Here is a 20,822-nt window from a genome sequence, read left to right on the forward strand (position 1 = left end):
AAAAAGCTATACCGTGTACGGGCTCTGGGAAGTCGGGAGGGGGGAAGGGAGGTGGGGTCATGGGGGGGAGGGGGGAAATATAGTATGTGCCAGATTTTAAAGTAACATGATTGCACTTGTATACTGTTGCTTTTTTAAATTTTAGTATAAAAATAAGAAGCTGAGTATATCGATAGATAGTAGAAATACACCGAAGGGGGGAGTAGAGGGAAAGAAGAGGGAGGGGTAGAGAGGGTGGGAGAGCGGATCAGAAGGAGGGTGAGATGGAAGGGAGGGAGTGTATTGGGAGAAAGGAGTGATAGAGGGGGAGGGGAAGTAGGAGAGGGGAATGTTGGAGGGGAGAAAGGAAAGTTGGAGGGGGGAGAAAGAAAGGGTGTATGGAGGGTTGAAGTGGTATATTGGTTTTGTATTTTGGGGAGTAATTTTGACAAGGATGGCTGTGTTTATTGCCCAATGTTATATGGCCCCAATCATGCACAGTATATATGTGACTGTATGAAATGAAAATGAAAAAATGAAAATAAAACATTTGAATATAAAAAAAAGAATAAATGAGGTGGACTATGCACTTCGCCACCAATTTTATACATCTTTAATGATAAAATGTTACTCTATTTTCCTTTCTGAAGCATTCAAGATCTTTCACTTGAAAAAATATCCATCCAAACCTAAGAAAATTAGACAATTACAAGTGTAGCCCAACTCTACCATCTGAACCAAAACTGATCAAAATAGGTTGCAAGGTGGAGAGCACCATATTGGAGGGCAAGATATTCCATAATGTGGATGTTTGGAAACTTTGAAACTCCAGGCTCCCACTTTTTACCTTAGATGGCAAAGAAATCTGAAGTAGATCTTCAAAGAGCTGATTCAGGTCAGGAGAGAATGTTCATGTAGGCCAGTGTTTTTCAACCTTTTTTGTGCAAAGGCACACTTTTTTCATGAAAAAAATCACGAGGCACACCACCATTAGAAAATGTTTAAAAAATTTAACTCTGTGCTTATATTGACTATATATAAAGTAATTCTCCCACGGCACACCTTACACTATGTCACGGCACACTAGTGTGCCACGGCACAGTGGTTGAAAAACACTGATGTAGGCTACAAAACTAACATCTTGAATTGAATCTAGAAACGTCTTGGTACTCAGGGCAGCGACTTTAGCACGAGGCAAAACACTAATAAATCTACTCCCACCCAGGCCACTGCATTTTGAATTAGTTGCAGCTCCTGAATTACTATTCATTAAAAACCCATGTAAATTCCATTAATAAGATGATGAGGGCATGAGTTATCATTGCAAAGTATCCCAAACCAGAAAGACCCCCAACTGGCAGACCAGAGCTTTCATCTATTGCTTGAGAAAAATTTAATTAGGTTTACAGGGATCTGCAAAGACAAATGTATGATGTAGCTGCATTGCATGGACTTGAAATCTTCAGTATAGTACCTAGAAATGAACCATTCACCAACCACCATGTAATTTATTGGAAAAATTCTATAAATTCAAAAGCACTGGGGTTTTTTTCAGCAGTTAAGCTCCAGAGAGCAACTGGGAAAACGGGCAAAGTATGTGCCATGCTTGAACATGAGATCCATGTTATTCCATACTGAGCAAGTAAGAAAACAAGATTCTTAACAAACCCTTCTTCGTGACTAATAAAATGAACTTTGAAAGGTCAAAGAGAATAAAAATAGGCAAAAAGATGTATACTTACAATTGGAATGATACCAGGCAATGGAAATTCATAGTTATGCCTTATCAGCATAAATATAAAAGCAATAATCAGCAACATTTTTTCTCTGAACATATAATGTTTATGTAGGCCTTCCCTATAAGCAACAATATTTATGAAGATGTTCTCTAACACCTGTGCAGTTCTTCATTGCCATTCCCAATCTTTGTTGTCTTTAAAGAGATACTCTGAAGCAGAAGTTTCAAATCTACATTGTTATCTGTCTTCCTTTTGCTTTTTCCTACTGTTTCTGATCCCAACCAAGCAGCATATAGAAATGGCATGGATAACAGATAAGTCTAATGTAGTGAGAATAGGAATAGAGAGGGAAAAGAACTGTGAAATGCCCTTATCTTTAGAGTCTTAGTAAAATTGTTCTGTGGTGGTAAAACTATTGATTGGGGGAAGAACCAATATCTACTTTGTGAGAGAGGAGTGGGGAAGGAAAGAAAGCAACATGTAAGCAATTTCTTCTTTGTCTGACTCTTCCTCCCACAGCACAGCAAAGAGGTTGGAGAGGAAAGAATTACAAGAGAGTAAGCAGGCACACAGTAGAAATACACTGGGCTGTTTGCATAGTGTGCTTGCTACTATCATTGCCAACATATTGTTTTTCATGTGTATTCCCTAGTATGTGCCTACTTGTGTAATTTCTTTCCATGCAGAATATTTGTGTCACCATAATGCAAAAACGGATAGAAATAGCATGTAGTTTAAGACATTTTGAGAGAGCATCCAGAGTTACTTTTACATAAAGCAGATTTATCCATTTATGCATGTTGGGAGAAAAAAAATCTTATTCATGTTTCCAAAAATTAGTATTCCTCCTTCAAGAAGTGCTTGAAATCAGTTTTTCATACAGCTTATTTAAATATAGTCAAACATATGCAATCCACTCCTATGTTAGGTATTGTTTCATACCAATTTAATTTAATTTATATTTGCCAAATTTCACTATTCTTTCGCAATTATAAAATATAGCAATATTAAGATGAATTGCAATCATGGTCACAACTGACTCCCAAATCCACCAAAATATCTCCGAACTAGTTTTGGAATGTAATTATCAATAGAGACAATCTCACTGACACAGAAAAGCCATCCCAAAGAACGGAAGCCGTAACAGAGAAACAATCCTTTTAATAAATAAACATTCTCAAGTACACCAAATTTAGTTTTTAGTTCTAGAATTTTTAAAATCTGCATCAGCATAGCTAAGGTACTCCAAGGTAATAACAGGAATCCTTAAAAAAACAACTATTAGGTGTTCTTAAACCAGGGTAATCCTATGGCTTTTTATGCATAAGACGTGTTTAAGATCCATTATTTTCTATATATATCTTTAGCTGTATTAAGCACAGTATTAAAACTGATCCCTAAACAGGCAACTTTTCCAACAGGCAAACATGACATATGCATTGAGAATCTTGAAATATGACATCCTAAATTTAAAAAAAAAGATTAGAAGGTTGTTCTTGGAATTAAAAAGAAGGAATAAAAATAGAAATGACTCTTAAAACATTAAAATTAGTCCTAACTATTTAAAAGGAATAGTCAAATAAGTTGTATACTGCTGAAGATTCTTGCCATGTCATCACATACAGTGAGTACTGACCGTAATCTGTTCCAGGACTTTAGTAGGCACTCAATTTGGTCGTTACCAGAACCAAGACAAACTGCGCATGCGCACGGACACACAAAATGGCGCAGCAAGGGAAATTTATCTGTTTATATAAATAGCAAGCATCCTTTTAAGATTTTAAAATAAGTCCTGAATAATTTTTTGCACATTTTTTCTGGATTCTGCATTATTGCTTTCTTTTATCGCTATTCAGTTCATTTAAGTTTCAGTGTGATGCAGAGGATACTAATATAGATAAATCCACCATATCAATTATAGACGGATATAAGATATTTTCCATGTCCTTTTACTAATTAGAAAAACTCTTCCAGGTGGGTTGTGTGGGTGTATGGACAAGAGGTCAAAAACATTATTTTCTGTACTAATTTTCAAAATACACTATAGGCTTTTTGTTTTTATGTTTTTATGTTTTGTTTTATGTTTTTAGTATTGTAAAAAATATTGCTGCTCAACCCTTTAAAAACATTTTGCAACTAAAGCTGTGATGGCAAACTTATGGCACGCGTGCCACAGTGCCACGCGGAACCATTTCTGCAGGCATGCAAACCATCACTCAGGTCAGCTCCACTGCACATGTGCCTCCCGCCAGCCAGCTGATTTTCAGGTCTCTACTGGGAAAGGTGTGCGCCTGTGTCAGGGTGGGGGAGTTGTGTGTGCATGCGTGAGTGGTGGGGGAGGGGTCGTGCGGATTTGGATAAGAGAATTATGCCATACTCCACTTAAAAAAAACTTTTCTGAAAGTCTGATAACCTTTAGTGAAATGATGCAAAACCTTTTTTCCTTGGGTACTAAAACTGTGTGCATGCGTGTGTGCTTCCTCTGTGCATGCACGTGCGACCCCCATTTTGGTGCTAGCAGGCCTCCCTGAAGCCTCCTGGGACTAAAAAAGGGGGATGGGGGGTGCGCCCTCCCCCGGTTTTGGTCCCAGGAGGCTTCAGGGAGGCCTGCTAGAACCCAAACGGGGGTCAAGGGAACATGCATGGGGGGAGCACAGGGGGTCATGCACACATGGACGGGGCCTGCAGGGGGGATTGCATTATGGGTGTCGGTATGTACCCATGCGCGCGCTTTCAGCACCCAAGGGAAAAAAAGTTTGCCATCAATGTACTAAAGGTTATCAGAGCTTCAGAAAAGTCCTTTTTTGAGTGGAGTATGACATGATTCTCTTAACCGAATAGGAGAAACATCAGTTTAAAGAAAGTGATTTAAATAGGGGAAGGTTTGCCTAAATCAATAATAGTTGTTAAGAACAAGTCGCCTTGGTATTCCCTTAACTGAATGATTGCACTAAGGGATGTTGGTAGTGGATGTCTTTGTTAACCATATAAAATCAACAAGTCTCAAACTTCCGTCTTACTTGTTTGTTCAGACTTCTTTTATATAACATTAGGACTTACATTTATAAAAGGTAAAGATATATCAAACATCAGGGAAATATTGTGAAATTATTTCCATATGGTTGCAGTAAAAAGTGACTTTAAAGTTATTTTAGTTACAAAATAAAGATATCCTTTGAATGTATTTGTAGACTATCAGTCTGTGATATGAAAAGTCTCTTAATTTTTTTCTTCAATAGGTCTAGAACTTTGAGCCTTGAGAACAATGCTTTGTCATTAATCCACTTTTTTATCTTGTACAACTACTCTAAGTAAAAGGATTTAGCAGGGAATTAAACATTTTCTTCTCCATATCTGATAAGGTTCCACTAATTATTAGTTCCTTCGCCATATTATTTGCTTTTGATAATTGCAGAGAAATATTTAGCATAACTCCAGTTTGGTCCTTAGTCCTTTGCAGCTAAAACAGACTGATACATTCATAGAAATATTCTTGTTTACAGAGATGAAGATCTGTGCTCATCTTAGAATCTTAACTATTAAATTTCAATAATAGTGGTGTTTGCGTATCAAAATAGTCTTGAAAAAATTGTCTAGAAATGCCAGTCTATATTCTATACTATGGAAGGACTTTAAAAGAAAAAAGAGGAACATGGAAGAAAAAATATCCTGGTGGCCTCTGAAGATAAAAGTTCTAACATAGGTGAATTGTAAAACTGCGTTATCATTTCTTTACTTCATTTATTGAGCATTTTTTAACAACTGAGATAATTTCTAATATTAATAAAAAATTACTAGAAGTTAAATGTAGCATTTTTCTACTTAGAATCAATATTGCTATTCAGATAAACAGCAATAATTTATCTTTGTAGGTTTTACATTTAAAAGGTGTTTTTATTTTGTAGGAGATTATATTATAATTTACTATCTGAAAGGTATATTTTCTTCTTTCTCAATCTTTCGGAATCTTTCAACATTCAGCAGCATTGTTATTCAAAATAAAATTTTAACTTCCTTTAAGCTGTTATTGTTTAAAATATTTTTGACTATGTAAGCATCTTACAATGTTTTTATTTTGCAAGAGAATAATGTATGATTGCTAATGTACATCCGGAATGTGACACTTCAGATTTCACAGTTTCATATTTGAAATGAATGAATCATTTCACATGTTAGTGTATTGCTTGAACTCTAATTCAATGATAAGTAAAATGAATTTGTCTCCAAAATACCTGGTTTCTATATATCCCAGGTATATTGTAGATATAGAAGTAACTTTTCATGAAGGCATATTTGTTACATGACAGTAGTCATATTCAGGTCCTGCCAGTAATTGCCCTGGATGTGGAGATATCCGCTCTATTAGAAACCTTTTATATATTTGTTTGATTATGTTGAAAATAAGAAAGTATTTCATTTTGTATGGTAGATTTATTTTCTGCGTTGCTCTTCAGAGATGTATTATATAACATTTATTTATGATAATCCTGCCACATTCCTTTCTCTTCAGCTAATAGACTTTCCTGTCATGCTGAAAAAGAAATCTCTTATTTCTCTTATTTTTGTAGTGTTATCCTTATTGTCCTCTGCTGCTCTTTGGAATATGAATTATTCATTGTATGTGTTGGTAAACATATGTTCATGAATTAAAAAGCACATTTGTATAATGAACTGAGGAGTGGGGGTTGGTAAATAGCTACTGGATAATTTCAGGGGTGGGCTGCTGGGAGTTCACAGGGGTTTGAGAGAACCTCTAGCTAAGATTCTGTGCAGTTCGGAGAACCCACAAATCACATTCCTGGCTGGCCCCTCCCTGCCCCTCCCAGGAGTCCCTACGTGGCCCATTTTGGATGCAGGTAAGTGCAGGGGCATGTGCGTGAAAAATGGGCCTACTGGAAGTTAGGGCCTCCAGAGGGACTCCAGAAATTTCTGGCCTCCAGAGGGACTCCAGAGCCTGGGGAGGCAGTTTTCGCCCTCCCAGAGGTTCAAAGGAAGACTGTAGAGCCCAGGGCAGGGCAAAACCCACTGCCCCTGCCATGGTGCAGGAGGCTGACTAGGTCACCCCCACCATGGCCACTCCCACCCAGCAACCAGGTAGAGAACCCTTTGCTAAAAGTTTTGAAGCCCACCCATGAATAATTTCACAAAGTACTTCCTTTGTGTGTAACTTAGAAATTGATAGAACTCAGCAGTTAGAATGTAAAGGAACTACATTATATACAGGCCCAATGCATTGCATTGTAGCTGACTTCTTACAGGATGCTGCTTATTATTTAAAGAAACCTTATAAGACAGGGGTGTCAAACTGGTGGTTCATGGGCAGGATTAAGTCACATACAGGCCACACCCACTCCAGTTCTGCAAAGGGAAAAAAGCCACGAAACGTCATGTGACTGCAACATGACGCCGTGAGTTTGACACCCATGTTATAAGGTATAGGGCCAAGCTCTTTGAGACAATGCTTTCTGTAACTGTATGATTCCATGCCTCACAGCCCAGTTATCTGGGGAGACTTAGTTACATTTGCCCTAGGCTTCTCTTGAAAAAACTTTTGATCATTTTAGTTCTTTAGAATGGTTGCCCTACTGTATTGATAGGTTTAACTTCTTTGCTTCTATGCTTTTAAAAAAGCTGTAAAAACTTAAATTTTAAGCCTGCTTTCACTGACTTTACTTTTTTTTTTTAAAAAAAACTTTTTAATAGCTTTGGGTTTATTTTTAGATTTATAGTTTTATTCTAAATCAATTAGAGAACCCATGTTAGTGACCTAAGTTTAATAAATTGAAAATTAGAGATCAATTGCCAGGCAGGATAGAAGTAATGGTGATCTGATGTCCACTGTAGTATTTTAATCTTGAAAGGGACAAGTCTTTTGACTTTAAATAACCTCATATCAAATTTTAGAATTGATTTAGCCATTTTAAAGCCTGATAGTGAACAATTGATGTCTAAAGCTGTGCTTTCCAAAAATAATGAAGTGAGATAAAACTTTTTTATTTTGATGAGAAAATGTTTTCATCTTCTGTTATCTTTTCAGAATTTAGGGTGTGCCATGAATCAGAATTTCCTGTTTCCTCCCTTCTTCACTTTCTCTAATTAAATTCCTTGACTTTTCAGCCACCTAAAAAACATAGTACAACTATATTGCTGACATGTGCATAATTTTCCTTCCAAGGTGTAACTAGCTTACACAGTACAGTGCTATTAAAAACTTTGAAGCTCAGGATAATTAATTAGTAGCACCAATAAGAGCAATTCTGCAGATTGTTCTTGAGATTATGTAGAACCTCCCAAGTATGTAATACAAAAATACAGAAAAAGGTAGGAAGTTCCTGAAGTAGATTCCTTCTCAGCTTGTCTCCTGATAATCGTTATGGGGATTGTAGTATGACAGTACTTTCCCTACATTGATATCTCATATGAGTTTGGAAATCAGAAAACGAGTATAACTTACTCAGGATTGAGGCCCAAGGAAGTGATATAAATTTAACAAGGTAAGGTAAGTGAAGCATTACTTTTGGGATTCTTCCCAATAATTAAAAGAGGCATCTGTATTTTATTCTGCATAATGAATTCACAGGTTGTATCTGGGAGTCTGTGTGTTTCTCCTTTCCTCTCAATTTCCATCTATGCATATTTGTAGGGCTATACTGGAAAGGATATGGGTTCCATATTCTCTGTTGGGTTTTTTGACCAAGGGGGTAGAGGGTGGGGGTTTAGATGGTCAAGAGCCTTTCAGACCACTGGCTATCCTTCTTCCACAAGGATGCACTGGGGATGAGGGTGCACATGTTTTTCTCTGTAATTTTTGCTGGATGCAGGCAATTTTCAAACTCAATATTTTATTTAATTATCTTTGGCCTTGTCAAACGTTATGGAATTATTTTGTGTTATTGATAAACATACTTTATCAAGTAAAGATGAATTTTAAGGGTGTTTGGTTTGTAGCTAATTTGTTATAAGACTTTATTTACCTGATTCTATATGGTTTGTTTATGGGATAATCATAAGATTATCCCATAAACACCAGACTGTTTTCATGTAGGAAATAATAACTGTTGTAGATAGTGAGATAATGCTAGTTAACCAAATGTATTTCATGTATTTAGTAAATCCATGCTTACTAGTGCACCTGTTCCCTTTGCAGAAGTTGATGAGCTGCTGTGTTCTCTTAAACACGTCCAACACACGCTGATAGATCCACAAAGTCAGGAGGAAATTGCTCTCATTTTACAGCTTGTGCAAAATACTGACTTTCAAAATGCATTTAAGATACACAATGCTGTTACTGTGCATATGAACAAAGCAAGTCCCCCATATCCTCTTATCTCCAATGCACAAGAACTTGCACAAGAGGTATGTATGGTATACATTCTTATTTTAGTAATTAAAGTACTAGTCATTACTTTGTTCCAAAGTGGTCTTAGGTGTGGCATTAAAAGTTCTCCATAATTAAATTAGTATTTGCTTTTCCTTGTTTAGAAGAAAATGCTTTTTAGATCTCAGAAGTAATATGTATGATAATTTAAGTTTGCAAGATACTATTTCATATTTTAAAGACTATATTTAAGAAATGTGAAGTTTCATTCTCTAAAGAAATATAAAAGTATGTAAAGTATTTCTTTACATTAATACAGTAGTTAAGATTACAGTTCTGCATGTCCAAGGGAACATGTATGTGTTTCTTAAATAGCACTGTATCATTATAGGAACATCAAATAAACTTTGAAACAATAGAAGTTCCCCAAAACCCTTGTGGCACGACACAGCAGCTTTTTGACCAGACATCCTCAATCCTGCTTGGATCCTCCAATAATTCTTGGGATTCGGGCAGATTGAGAAAATACTATTCTATTTAGCACTCAACTGTTTTTGTAAAATTAAAAGTATTTAAAGATATAAATAGATGCAATAGTATTCACAGAAATTACACATCTCCATTCTTATATCAAATTTGTTATAATTGATTTCCAGCTACAATTTAATGCCCTCAAGTAGTGTTTCATTCTCTAAATTTGGTTGTATAGCAAAACCAAATTACTGAATAATGTTTAAACTTCTTTAAATAAAAATATAGATCTGGTATATACATTTCATATTAAAAAATTGCATAACTCCTACGGTCATTTTAAGTTTTCAAATATTTACAGATAATTGGATAAACATTTGTTACAATCTGCATTGTATTTTGCTATTTCAGTGTTAACATCCGAACCCTTTTATCACTTATGAATTAATTATTAGAAGCACTGTAAAGAAATTGGCGTGTTTCAATATTGCCAGATTAGGAGTATTGAATACTTTGCACATTTACTTATTTAGAGATTTTATATGGCTGCCATCTTAACTACATAACTGTAGGTGATTAACTAGAACCCACAAAAAATATAATAAAGCAAAAAGCTAAAGTAAAATAGTTGCAGCAAAATAACTGAAGCACTGTATAACAAATTCAAACACAGATTTGTATGTCAGAGGAGTCCTTGATTAATGACTACTCTTCAGCAACTATTGAACTTGTGACTAAGCCAAACAAGAGATATTTATTACAGGTTCTCTAAGTTGCAACTGTTGCAGTGCTCCTGTGGTCACATAATTGTGATCTGGGTGCTTGGATTTCCAACCATCAAAATTTCCTGGATCATCTGATGGTGATTTGCCAGCTTCCCAAGTAAAGTCAATGGGAAAGCCAGCAGGAAGACATAGTCATGTGAGAGCGTTGCTTAATGATCTACATAGTTCCTGCTTAACAACAGCAACTGGAACTCTCTTTGTTCCCTTTGACTTACAGTCATGCAGTAAAGTAATGGAGTTCCTGGTCTCAATTAACATACTTGAGCAAGGACTATCTGCATTGAAATACCTTGCTTTTAAAAAGAAAACAGATGTTCCATCTTAAACATTTCTTTAGAAGAACTAAATTCTCTAACAGATTTGTATTTTTTTTTAAAACATAAGTAAAAAGATTTGACTTCACTCTGAAAAACAGCCCACCAAACTTTAGCAGCAGCAAAGAGAAATTAGCCTATCAAGGTAGTCCTACCAAACCATTATAATTAAAACAATGATGTATCTGTGGAGATTTTCAGTCATCTAGGTTATGGTTGTCCCAAAGGTGTTTTTTCAAAAGTCAACTGGACTTTGTTTTTCCTTGAAGATGTTAAGCTTCTCATCCAAGAAGTGAAGAAACTGAATAGTTTACCTTTTCAAAAAGCACCTTTGAGGTAAAACAATGATAATATAAAATAGCATTTGATGTCTTGCAAAAGCCTAGCAGAACGAGAACTCCATGCATCTTTGAGGCATTTTCATAGCGTGGGAGAAACCACCAAAAAAGAGCAGCCTTAGACTCTTATCCCCTTTACTTCAGATAGGATGGAGAACTTCAGCATTCCCTGCCCTCAGGATAAACACATAGGTTGGATTCCATTTATTCAGGATGGAACACTTAGGAGTTGGAGATCTACTTAGATGGCTGTTTTCCAGAGACATTTGGAATTGGAATATTGATCTTTGAATACTCTGAGGGAGTGTTATATTAAAAATGAATGTGGTCTCCGATTTCTTTTATCCATTTACTGTATTAAAAAAATTGTTAGGAAACCAATGTGTAATATACTACGCTATTTATAGAAAAGGTGTTCTTGTGTGAAAAGTAAAATAGTATTTTGTTTATGATGGATGGTAATTGATATCACATTTTTGGTGTTCTAATTCTCAGGTACAAAATGTTTTGAGACCAAGCCATCAAAAAGATGGGCTGGAACTTAATTCTTTATTGAATGCTCCTCATGTTCAGGTAGAAATAATCTGTTTTAAAGTATAAAACATTCAGTTTTTTAAAATATACTGTAAACAACATATATAGATATCAACTGTTTTTTCCTCTTTCCATATGGTAAAACTCTAATTTCAAAGAAATAGTAATTACATAATTGAGATAACTACAAGTGTATTTCTACTGGTATTTGTAACGATGAAAAATCAAAATGTAAAACAAATTGATTTGTTGACTTTGAACATTTCTGAAGAGTCAGTTATAAAATGCTAGCAATATGAACATGTGAGTACTTTTAATGGTACCAGAATCAGACTTGACATCAATAATGGCCAGCACAATTATTTGCTGTTTTTCATAGTAAAACATGAATTAATAATAAAATGGAATAATAAATGGAAAATAATTTCCTGCTGCTTTAATTTTTATACCTTATTCAAGAAATACTGGTAGTCATTGCATAGCAAGTACTCATTTGGCAACCTTTGGAAGTTATGATGCCATTGAAGAGAAATTTATGATGGATCCTTGTTCTGTCTCTGTGATCACATGATTGTAATTCAGGCACTTGGCAACTGGCCCGTAACTGCTGGCTTCTGACAAATAATGTCAGTGGGCAAGCTGGCAGCAATTGCTGTCATGTAACAAACATGCATGCCCTTAACAAATATGCATAACAACTGCAACCAGAACTGCTGTTGCATGCATATGTGGAACTAGTAGTCTCAGTTACGGTTGTTAACTGCCCGTATTTGTACCATTCCTTAATTTGACTGTCCACCCATATTGAATCAGAAGAAAATACAAGAAAAGTGTCTTCTGATTAATATTGCATTCCAGTACTGAATTTTTGTGGTACTTTTACCCATTCTTGCTTACTATTTGGTACATACTATAATAAACACAGTGGTACAACTTACTATAATAAATTTTAAGTTTACTTTTTTGCACCAGGCACTACTTTTGGCTCATGATAAAGTTGCTGAGCAGGAAATGCAACCAGAATCAGTGGCAGATGAAAAGATATATGAAAATGTTGGGGTGTATGGAGGAGAAACAGTTAAAATTGTTCGCATTGAGAAAGCTAGAGATATTCCATTGGTAAGTATACTAAATGTGATCTGGAGAAACATTGACTATACTCCCATATTTTTCATAATACTTGGTCTGATCATTATAGTACATTATGATACATTATCTGAAAAAAAGGAATATAAATGCTCTCCCTCGGATATATAAAAATGTATAAATCATTTTCCCACTCTACTGCTGGCTTTGTGGACTGATAAATAATGAGTTTTTGCTCACATTTTCAGATTCTCCTGAAAATTCTAATCTATTTTAAACAGATTCAAGTGCTGGTTTCTCATATGTATTTTTCTGCAAAATTGAATTGAAAATTGAACATAATTTCGATGTTTATAAGACATAGCTCTCAATCTTCTCCAATATATGAATATGCTAAAGACTAATTTAAGGCATCTATTAGGTTTGCTGTTGTTTTCCATATAAAGTATGCTAAAAAAATTGGCCTTACAGAATTTTTTATGAATCTTTATAATGCATTTCAGTAAACTGCTGTGCTTTGGATAAACTACACAGCAGGATTGCTTTCCTCTGCCTCGGTACACTAGTTCTGTAATTGCACTCATATTCATCACAGCATATAGAAATGATTGTAGAGATGATCTTGGAAAGAAGGAGTCATTAAGGGACACAATTTGGGAAAATGAAACGCCTGAGGAATAAACTCAAAACAATCCCTTTGATTCTATTTGCCACAAAGGTTGGATAAAAAGAAACTGATATCATTTCACACTTGTGCTTATTATACCTTATAAAAATAGTTTTGCTGGAATACCTGTGATGTGTTTCCTAACCTGCCATATCTTGAAAGGATACATGCATCTTTACCATTGTATTACAACTCTTCTTCTCAAAGGACACTTTTGTTTTTGTCACTTTATATCCATATGATAAGTTGAAGAAAAATGAAAAAAAAAAATTCTGGTTATTTTTTTCTGGCTCTGTGAGCCACAAAACCTAAGTATGATGTTGCACATTTATTAGTAGATTTAATATTTTTTTTGTAATGATTGGCACAAGATGCCATAAGGCATTTTGTGTTTTTGTTGTTGTGCTAATAATAGAAACTAAACATTACCTAGAAACTGTATTTTCTGGTTTTCTTTCTTTTCTTTCTATTTTTAGCCTATACCTGAAAGACTGCAGAATATCATTTACAAACAAAAATATGCATGGTTCTCTTGTAGATTTTCTGTCTCCTGTGTTGCTCTGTGGAATAGATCAGACCAATTTGAAGATGTCTGGACTTCAATTCTCAAAGTTTCCCAGCCCCAGCATGTAGAGTAGAATTTTAGACATCTTAAATTTACCATGGTAGAGAAACACTGGAATAGACTGATAGAGTGATCTTAAGGTGCCTGAGTGGTGGTTTCAATCTAGTTCAAATCAAACTTTTTAATTTTAATAATAAGATATTTCTCATTATCATCTCAAATGTTCACTTTCTATTACATAGGGTGCCACAGTGCGAAATGAAATGGATTCCGTCATCATTAGTCGAATAGTGAAGGGAGGTGCTGCTGAAAAGAGTGGGCTCTTACATGAAGGTGATGAAGTTTTGGAAATCAATGGAACTGAAATTCGTGGAAAAGATGTTAATGAGGTTTTTGACTTGCTGGTATGTTATGTCACTTATTTGATATAATGGCTTGGTATAATGGTTAAGGCATTGGGCCAGAAATCAGGAGACCATGAGTTTTAGTCCTGCCTTGGGCAAGAAGCCAGTTGGGTGACCTTGGGCCAGACATTTTCTCTCAGCCCTAGAAAGGAGGTAATGGCAAACCACTTATGAAAAATCTTGCCAAAAAAAACTGTGGGGACTTGTTCAGGCAATACAGTTGAGAAAAAAGGGTGGGGCAAAGAAAACCTTCTGATGTTATCCTTAGCATGGCAATTACAAATGGCAACAGTTTCAAAGAATCAGTTATTGAAGCTTCATCAACTCCCATTTATGGAAGTCAAAATTTTTGTTTAGGCTGAACTTTAATGGCGTACGTAAGCTTCTAAGCTTATATTTCTGGAATGTTTAATCTCTGTGTTGTAACTATTTCTGGTTTAAATACATTTTACCAACCAAAATGTCCATGTATATCTTAAGATATAATGAGAATGGCTTAATATCTGTATGTTGAACAAAGAAAGGCTGATTATCATATTGTTAGTAAGGAACAGTAGAGAACACAACACAATTACAAATAAATTTAATTGGTTTGAACTCAATAAACAAATATTAACCCAGAAAACATCCAGATTAACAGTACATTAAGATATGGATGAGATACAGCCTAATGCATATGCATTCCTAATCATTTAAAACAAGTTTCCTACCTTGAGTACAATGCCAGCTGGGTAATCTTGGCCCAGTCCCTTTCGCTCAGCTCAGGTCATCTAAGAGAGTTTATTTATTAATTAAAAATTGTTGTGCCATGCATCTCACTGGTACAGTGAAGTGTAGTGGGGAAAATAGGAGGAGGAAGGTGCATTACTTATGTTTACTGCCTTGAATTATTTATAAAAAAAATAAAGAGAGATTATAAATAAATAAACACAAATAAATAATAAATCATATCCCACTCTTTATTTGAAAAACTCTTCTAAAAGTTCTTTGGCATAAAGAAATGAAAATAATAGCAGAGTATTTATAGTGTCAGAATCCATCAGATTAAAATATATTGGAATATTGATAAAAAGCTAATTCATAAATAAAAACTGGGGATACTCTGTCTCCGAAGTATAACCTCAATAATGGTACCATTCTCATTGCTAAACTGCTTGTGATGTTAGGTCTGATACACTTGGCCGATTTTTAAAAGAAGAATAATGCAACACTTTATATCAGAATATGTCCAAATGGAGTTGTGAAATGTAGGATCAGCATACAGAAAGAAGACAGTTGGGCAAGAACAGTAATTTACCAAGAAACCTAAGATTAATTTAAATTACAATTCACTAATGCTTTTCTTCACAGGCAGATATGCATGGCACTCTGACATTTGTGCTGATTCCAAGCCAGCAGAATAAGCCTCCACCTACTAAGGAGACAGTGGTATGTGACATGTGAACTTCACATAACAGAGATTCACAGTTGACGTTTAAACTCTGGGTTTTTTTTTAAAAAAAAATCTCTTTATTTATATTTGTTTGTTTATAAAACTTATTGGCCATCCATCTTACCATAGGGGGACTCCAGACAGCTTACAGTGATAAAAATGTATCTATACATATATGTTAAAACAGAAGTAAATTAAAACCAAACATTAAAATCTAAAGACATGTTATTCAGAGTCACTTGACATTTCAAAAACTAAGCAATTCCTTGATGCTTGGTTATAGCAGTCTAAAATTCACATTTTGAATTTTACTTAGAGTCCTGCCCCAATTTATTATTTAAAAGAAGTATTCAGGCTTTATGAGAAGAAAAAGAAATTTAATTTAAAAATACTCTGAGTCTTAAATAATTCTACAAATGTCTGGAGCAGTAATTTGAAGAGTGAGTTTCTTTTCTAACAGGCAGGAGAAAATAAATAGGAGAGGATAATAAAGGGTTTCTGGATTGTTATGTCCACATCTTACCATGTTTCCCTGAAAATAAGACAGAGTCTTATTTTATTTTGATCCCCGAAATAAGTGCTTGGTCTTATTTTCGGGGAGGTCTTATTATTTTTGAGGTGCAGGAGGCGGCGAGCATGGTCACCTCGTGGCTGCTGCTGTATTGCAATATTTTCAGAGTGGGCTTATTTTCAGGGGACGACTTATTTTAGCACATGTGCTCAAAAGCCTCATTATGCTTATTATCCGGGGAGGGCTTATTTTCAGGAAAACAAGGTAGCTGAAGAAGCTTTTTGGATAAGAAGCGAAACATCTTCAAAGAAAAAGTCCGATTGTCTCTGAAAAAAGCACCTTTGGGACATACACATTTTAGTGGCTTCCTTAGTATCCGTTGCCCCTTCCCCATGATAATCATTGGGAGAAGTACAAGGACTAGTAACAGAGAAGAAAAAATCCTCCTGAGCTGGCAGCCTTCTTGTTTCTTAACATGAATAAATTTATAATAGTGCATCCTATAAAATCTAAAACATCAGGATAGTCAAACCTCCTCTATCCAAGAACTGCCATTTATGAGAATAACCAGTGCACTTTCCAACACTTGCTCAGGTCTGAAGCCAGAATGCCAGGGGTCTTAGTTAGTCCATATCCTCCAGAGCCCTTTGTGTATTGACCCCACTATGTTCCCAGTCCCTTCCTCCTCCCCAAAAAAGAATGTAAAAGAGTAGAAATTGTTCAGTTTTGTTAGATTGAAGCCTGGTTTCTTGAGAAGTGGGCGAACAAATACCTCTTTAAGGATTTCTGATAGCTCCCACTTAATCACAGGTGAGATCCAACTTCGAGTCTCCTGCCTTACTGCTTTAATTCATCAGATGTGGGACAGATCCAGTTCACAAATGGCAAAGCTAAGATTGCAGAGCACTCTGTTCACTTTGGGGGATCTGTGAGTCCAAAAGCATCCCAGATAATAGTATGTTATTTCTAACATTTCTATAGTTCTGCTTATCCATCGTCTAATTGGGAACACAAGCAAATAATTTTATCTATGAAATTCTCATCCAGACAGTAGCAACTTTACTGACTACCTTCCAGACTATCCTTCCCCAGAAGAATTCATTAGCTGCCGAGCTATCCATGCCCTTATCACTACAGCATAGCTTTGAATCTGGGCTCCTACCAATGTCAGGTTACAGTCATTTCTTGAGCATTGTTCCAGCTGTCTCTTTGCCTACTTCACTTCACTATGCTTTTCAATAAACCAAAGAACTGCATGGGAGTAGTGGACAGGAAGTGCCTAGTCAGGGCCTATCCTGTTAAGCGCCCTAGTCGTCTCTATATTCCAGTATTCAGCAAGGAACCTAATAGAAGACCTTCCACATTCCTTGGGAATTCCAGGAATCTATTGAACTCATCAGATGTTGTGTCCATTAGGAGTTTTAATCTGTTTTTGAAGTAAGGTTAATCATTAGAATTGCCTATCCATTTTTGTGTTTGTATATTTTTGTGTCCTAGATTCATGTGAAGGCTCACTTTGACTACGATCCTTCTGATGACCCTTATGTCCCTTGCAGAGAGTTAGGGCTGTCTTTTCAAAAAGGAGATATACTTCATGTGATCAGCCAGGAAGATCCAAATTGGTGGCAGGCTTATCGAGATGGAGATGAAGAAAATCAGCCTTTGGCAGGCCTCATTCCAGGTGCTTAATGTTAAGAAAAGCAGACAATTCATGTGGACACTCATAAAATATCCACCCACCCACGCTGGGAATGACAACATTTCAAATGCTTCATATTGGTCTCTTGAGCAAAGACTTTCTTTATTTTGTATTATGCCTTCTAATATAATATAATCATTATTCCTTTTTTGAAGAGTTGACAAAAAGCAGACGCAATAGCACAGTTAATACCAGCAATTTAGTGACCTGGTGTTCCCCTAGGTTTTTAATAATTAAACTTAATGTTTGGTTATATGCTCATTTTATTGTTTTATCTTCAACAGTAGTATCATGTTTTAAAACTAGTTTTTCATATATATTTGAAATGTAATCAGTAATATTGAAATTAGAAGAAAATATGTGTGTGCTATTGGTCTTAAATAAAATATGTATAAAATGTATTGAAGTTACAAAGGGAATATTCGCTGTAGGGCAGAGGCTTGCAACTTAAATGTCTCCTACTATATATAGCAAATAATAAATTTAAATTTATTCATGTTCATAATGCAGGAATCCTACTGCTTCCTTAAGATACAGCAAGGTAGAATGGACCTATTAATAAACATTAGTTTGGGAATGTATTATTTAAATTGCTAAAATTATACTTTTTCACAAGAACGAGAGCATTTTAGTATTGTACCATATTAATGACTAGCAACGTATCACAGCTCTTTTTATCAGTCCTTTAGATGAGAGAACACTACAATGAAAATAGATTAACCTATGATTAATAAATCACTAGAAAAAGCAATTAAATTTGGAAGAGTTAGTTAGGCCGCCAAAGAACTCAGTGGCTGGACAGCATGAAAGCTGACACCAGCCAGAGCATAGAAAAAACCCAAAGCAGTGCAAGATCGGAAGATGTTGAAAGACCTGGCCCAAAGAATCGCCAAGAGTCAGACACAACTAAATGAATATGAGCATCAACATCAAAACAAACAAGTAGACATAAAATACAATAAAATTGCATAACATAAATTAATAGAGTAGCATCTGTTTATTAAATTTATATGCTGCCCATCTTATTGTTGAATGACTATAGGTGGCTTACAACATCATAAAACTGATATAAAATATTAAAATGTTAAAAACATCATTAAAAGTTAACAAAATCTGAGTTAAAAAGGAACCAATATATAAACAGGCTGGAGGTATGATCTTCTCAATCAATCTACTATCTCCAATGAGGGATGCCCCCACAGGACCCCTGACTAATTGGCTGAGCCAGTTCTTCAGGTCTTTTCAGAAGGCTGAAAGGGTGGAGACAGATCTCATCTCGCAGGGCACAATGTTCCAAAATAGGTTCTTCTGGACCCCATCAGCAAACTGGATCCATAGCAAGCCCCTTCTGCCAGGGGAAGTGAGATGAGCCAATCCCATAATAAGAAGTGGTTTTAGAATTAATTTGAACATGAATCCATTTTATGCCATTGTCTTGACTAGCCAAATAGATGAAAGAAAATTGCTCACAAGGTGTGAAGAATATTCTTCATACAATTTTATGAAAGATACATGCTTAGAACAATGGCAGTTTTCTTCAAACCGATTTTGAAATGCTCTCAAAATAACATATTTTTTAATAAGAAAGTTATGTTTTTTTCAGTGTTAATTCTTATACATATTTTCTTTCATGAAGGAAAAAGTTTTCAGCAGCAAAGAGAAGCAATGAAGCAAACTATAGAAGAGGACAAAGAGCCAGAAAAATCAGGCAAGTGGAAAACTTCAAAAAAAATTCTGTTGGCAACCTTAGTGTTCTTAATAGTTGTGGCGGATAGATGGATTTACTATCTGGACAATTGATTTGTCTTAAGAGATGTGATCGGGTTTAAGTATCCCCTTTTTTTTAACATCTACCTCAATGTTTTTCAAATTTGGCAACTTTAAAGTGTGTAGACTTCAACTTTCCGGATGTCTGCCCTGGGGATTCTGAGAGTTGGAAGTCCATATATCAACTTTAACATAGTCTTTCTTAAGTGAAGTTCTTATATGCAATTTTTCTTCACAAGCATTGTGTAGAAAAAACAGCTACAAAGACTGAGTTGAGTAACTGACTGTTTTATGGTTGTTTTTAGGAAAACTTTGGTGTGCAAAAAAGAACAAAAAGAAACGGAAGAAAGTTCTGTATAATGCCAACAAAAATGATGGTAAGAAAAGAGTTTTAACCGACTTCAAAATACTTTTTTTCTAGATGAATGAAGTGTTAATAGGATATGGTAGTCCTCAACTTGCAGCCACAAATTGGGACCAAAATTTTTGTTGCTAAGCAAAGTGGTTGTTAAGTAAATTGCACCCAATTTTAGGACCTTTTAGTTCTACAGTTGTTGTAAATCACTTCAGTTATTAAGTGAATCATGTGATCGTTAAACAAATCTGGCTTCCATCATTGACGTTGCTTGTCCGAAGGCGGCTAGGAAGGTCAAAAATGGTGAACCATGACCTCAGAATGCTGAACTGTTATACAGTAAATGAATACCAGTTGCCAAGTGCCCAAATTTTGATGATGTGACCATGGAGATGCTGCAGTGGTTGTAAGTGCAAGGATTGGCTGTACATCATTTTTTTCAGTGCCTTTGTAACTTTGAATGGTTGCTAAATGAATGGTTATAAGTTGAGGATACCTGTAAAACTTTCCTTTCTCCCCCCCCCTTTTTTTTTTTTTGGTTTACCAAAATGTACAATAGTTACGATAGCTCAACTTGCTTGCTTTAAAAATAAATTAGTCATACAGAACCATTTAAAATATTTAAGATATATCTTATATATGTTCTCTCTTGTCCTTTTTGTTTGGTTTTTGTACACATTCATGATTACCACCAAATTGTAACTCTTATTTGAGGGTTCAGTGTCTCCACAGCAGTTCAGAAATGATTCTAATCTTCAGGGCTACAGGTATCCTCAACTTACCACTAGAATTCCTGTTCCATGGAACTCCAAATGAAGTTCCATCACTTAAGGCAGTCCTTAAGTGAGTCATGCCTGA

General features: G+C 35.4%; 1 protein-coding gene across 1 annotated transcript in view; it reads left to right on the forward strand.

Annotated features, from left to right (window-relative positions):
* PALS1 (protein associated with LIN7 1, MAGUK p55 family member) overlaps positions 1–20,822 on the forward strand; it is a 50,398-nt gene that overhangs the window by 22,141 nt on the left and 7,435 nt on the right. Inside the window, exons 3-10 of the mRNA XM_014060222.2 lie at positions 8,866–9,074; positions 11,440–11,517; positions 12,451–12,597; positions 14,039–14,200; positions 15,551–15,628; positions 17,641–17,824; positions 19,479–19,550; positions 19,915–19,986. Coding sequence (XP_013915697.1) covers positions 8,866–9,074; positions 11,440–11,517; positions 12,451–12,597; positions 14,039–14,200; positions 15,551–15,628; positions 17,641–17,824; positions 19,479–19,550; positions 19,915–19,986 — 1,002 coding nt within the window. The remainder of the gene's footprint in view (positions 1–8,865; positions 9,075–11,439; positions 11,518–12,450; positions 12,598–14,038; positions 14,201–15,550; positions 15,629–17,640; positions 17,825–19,478; positions 19,551–19,914; positions 19,987–20,822) is intronic.

This window comes from Thamnophis sirtalis, unplaced genomic scaffold (assembly GCF_051295495.1).
Source record: "Thamnophis sirtalis isolate CommonGarterSnake01/CBP01778 unplaced genomic scaffold, rThaSir2_p1.2 scaffold_1, whole genome shotgun sequence".
Classification (NCBI taxonomy): domain Eukaryota; kingdom Metazoa; phylum Chordata; class Lepidosauria; order Squamata; family Natricidae; genus Thamnophis; species Thamnophis sirtalis.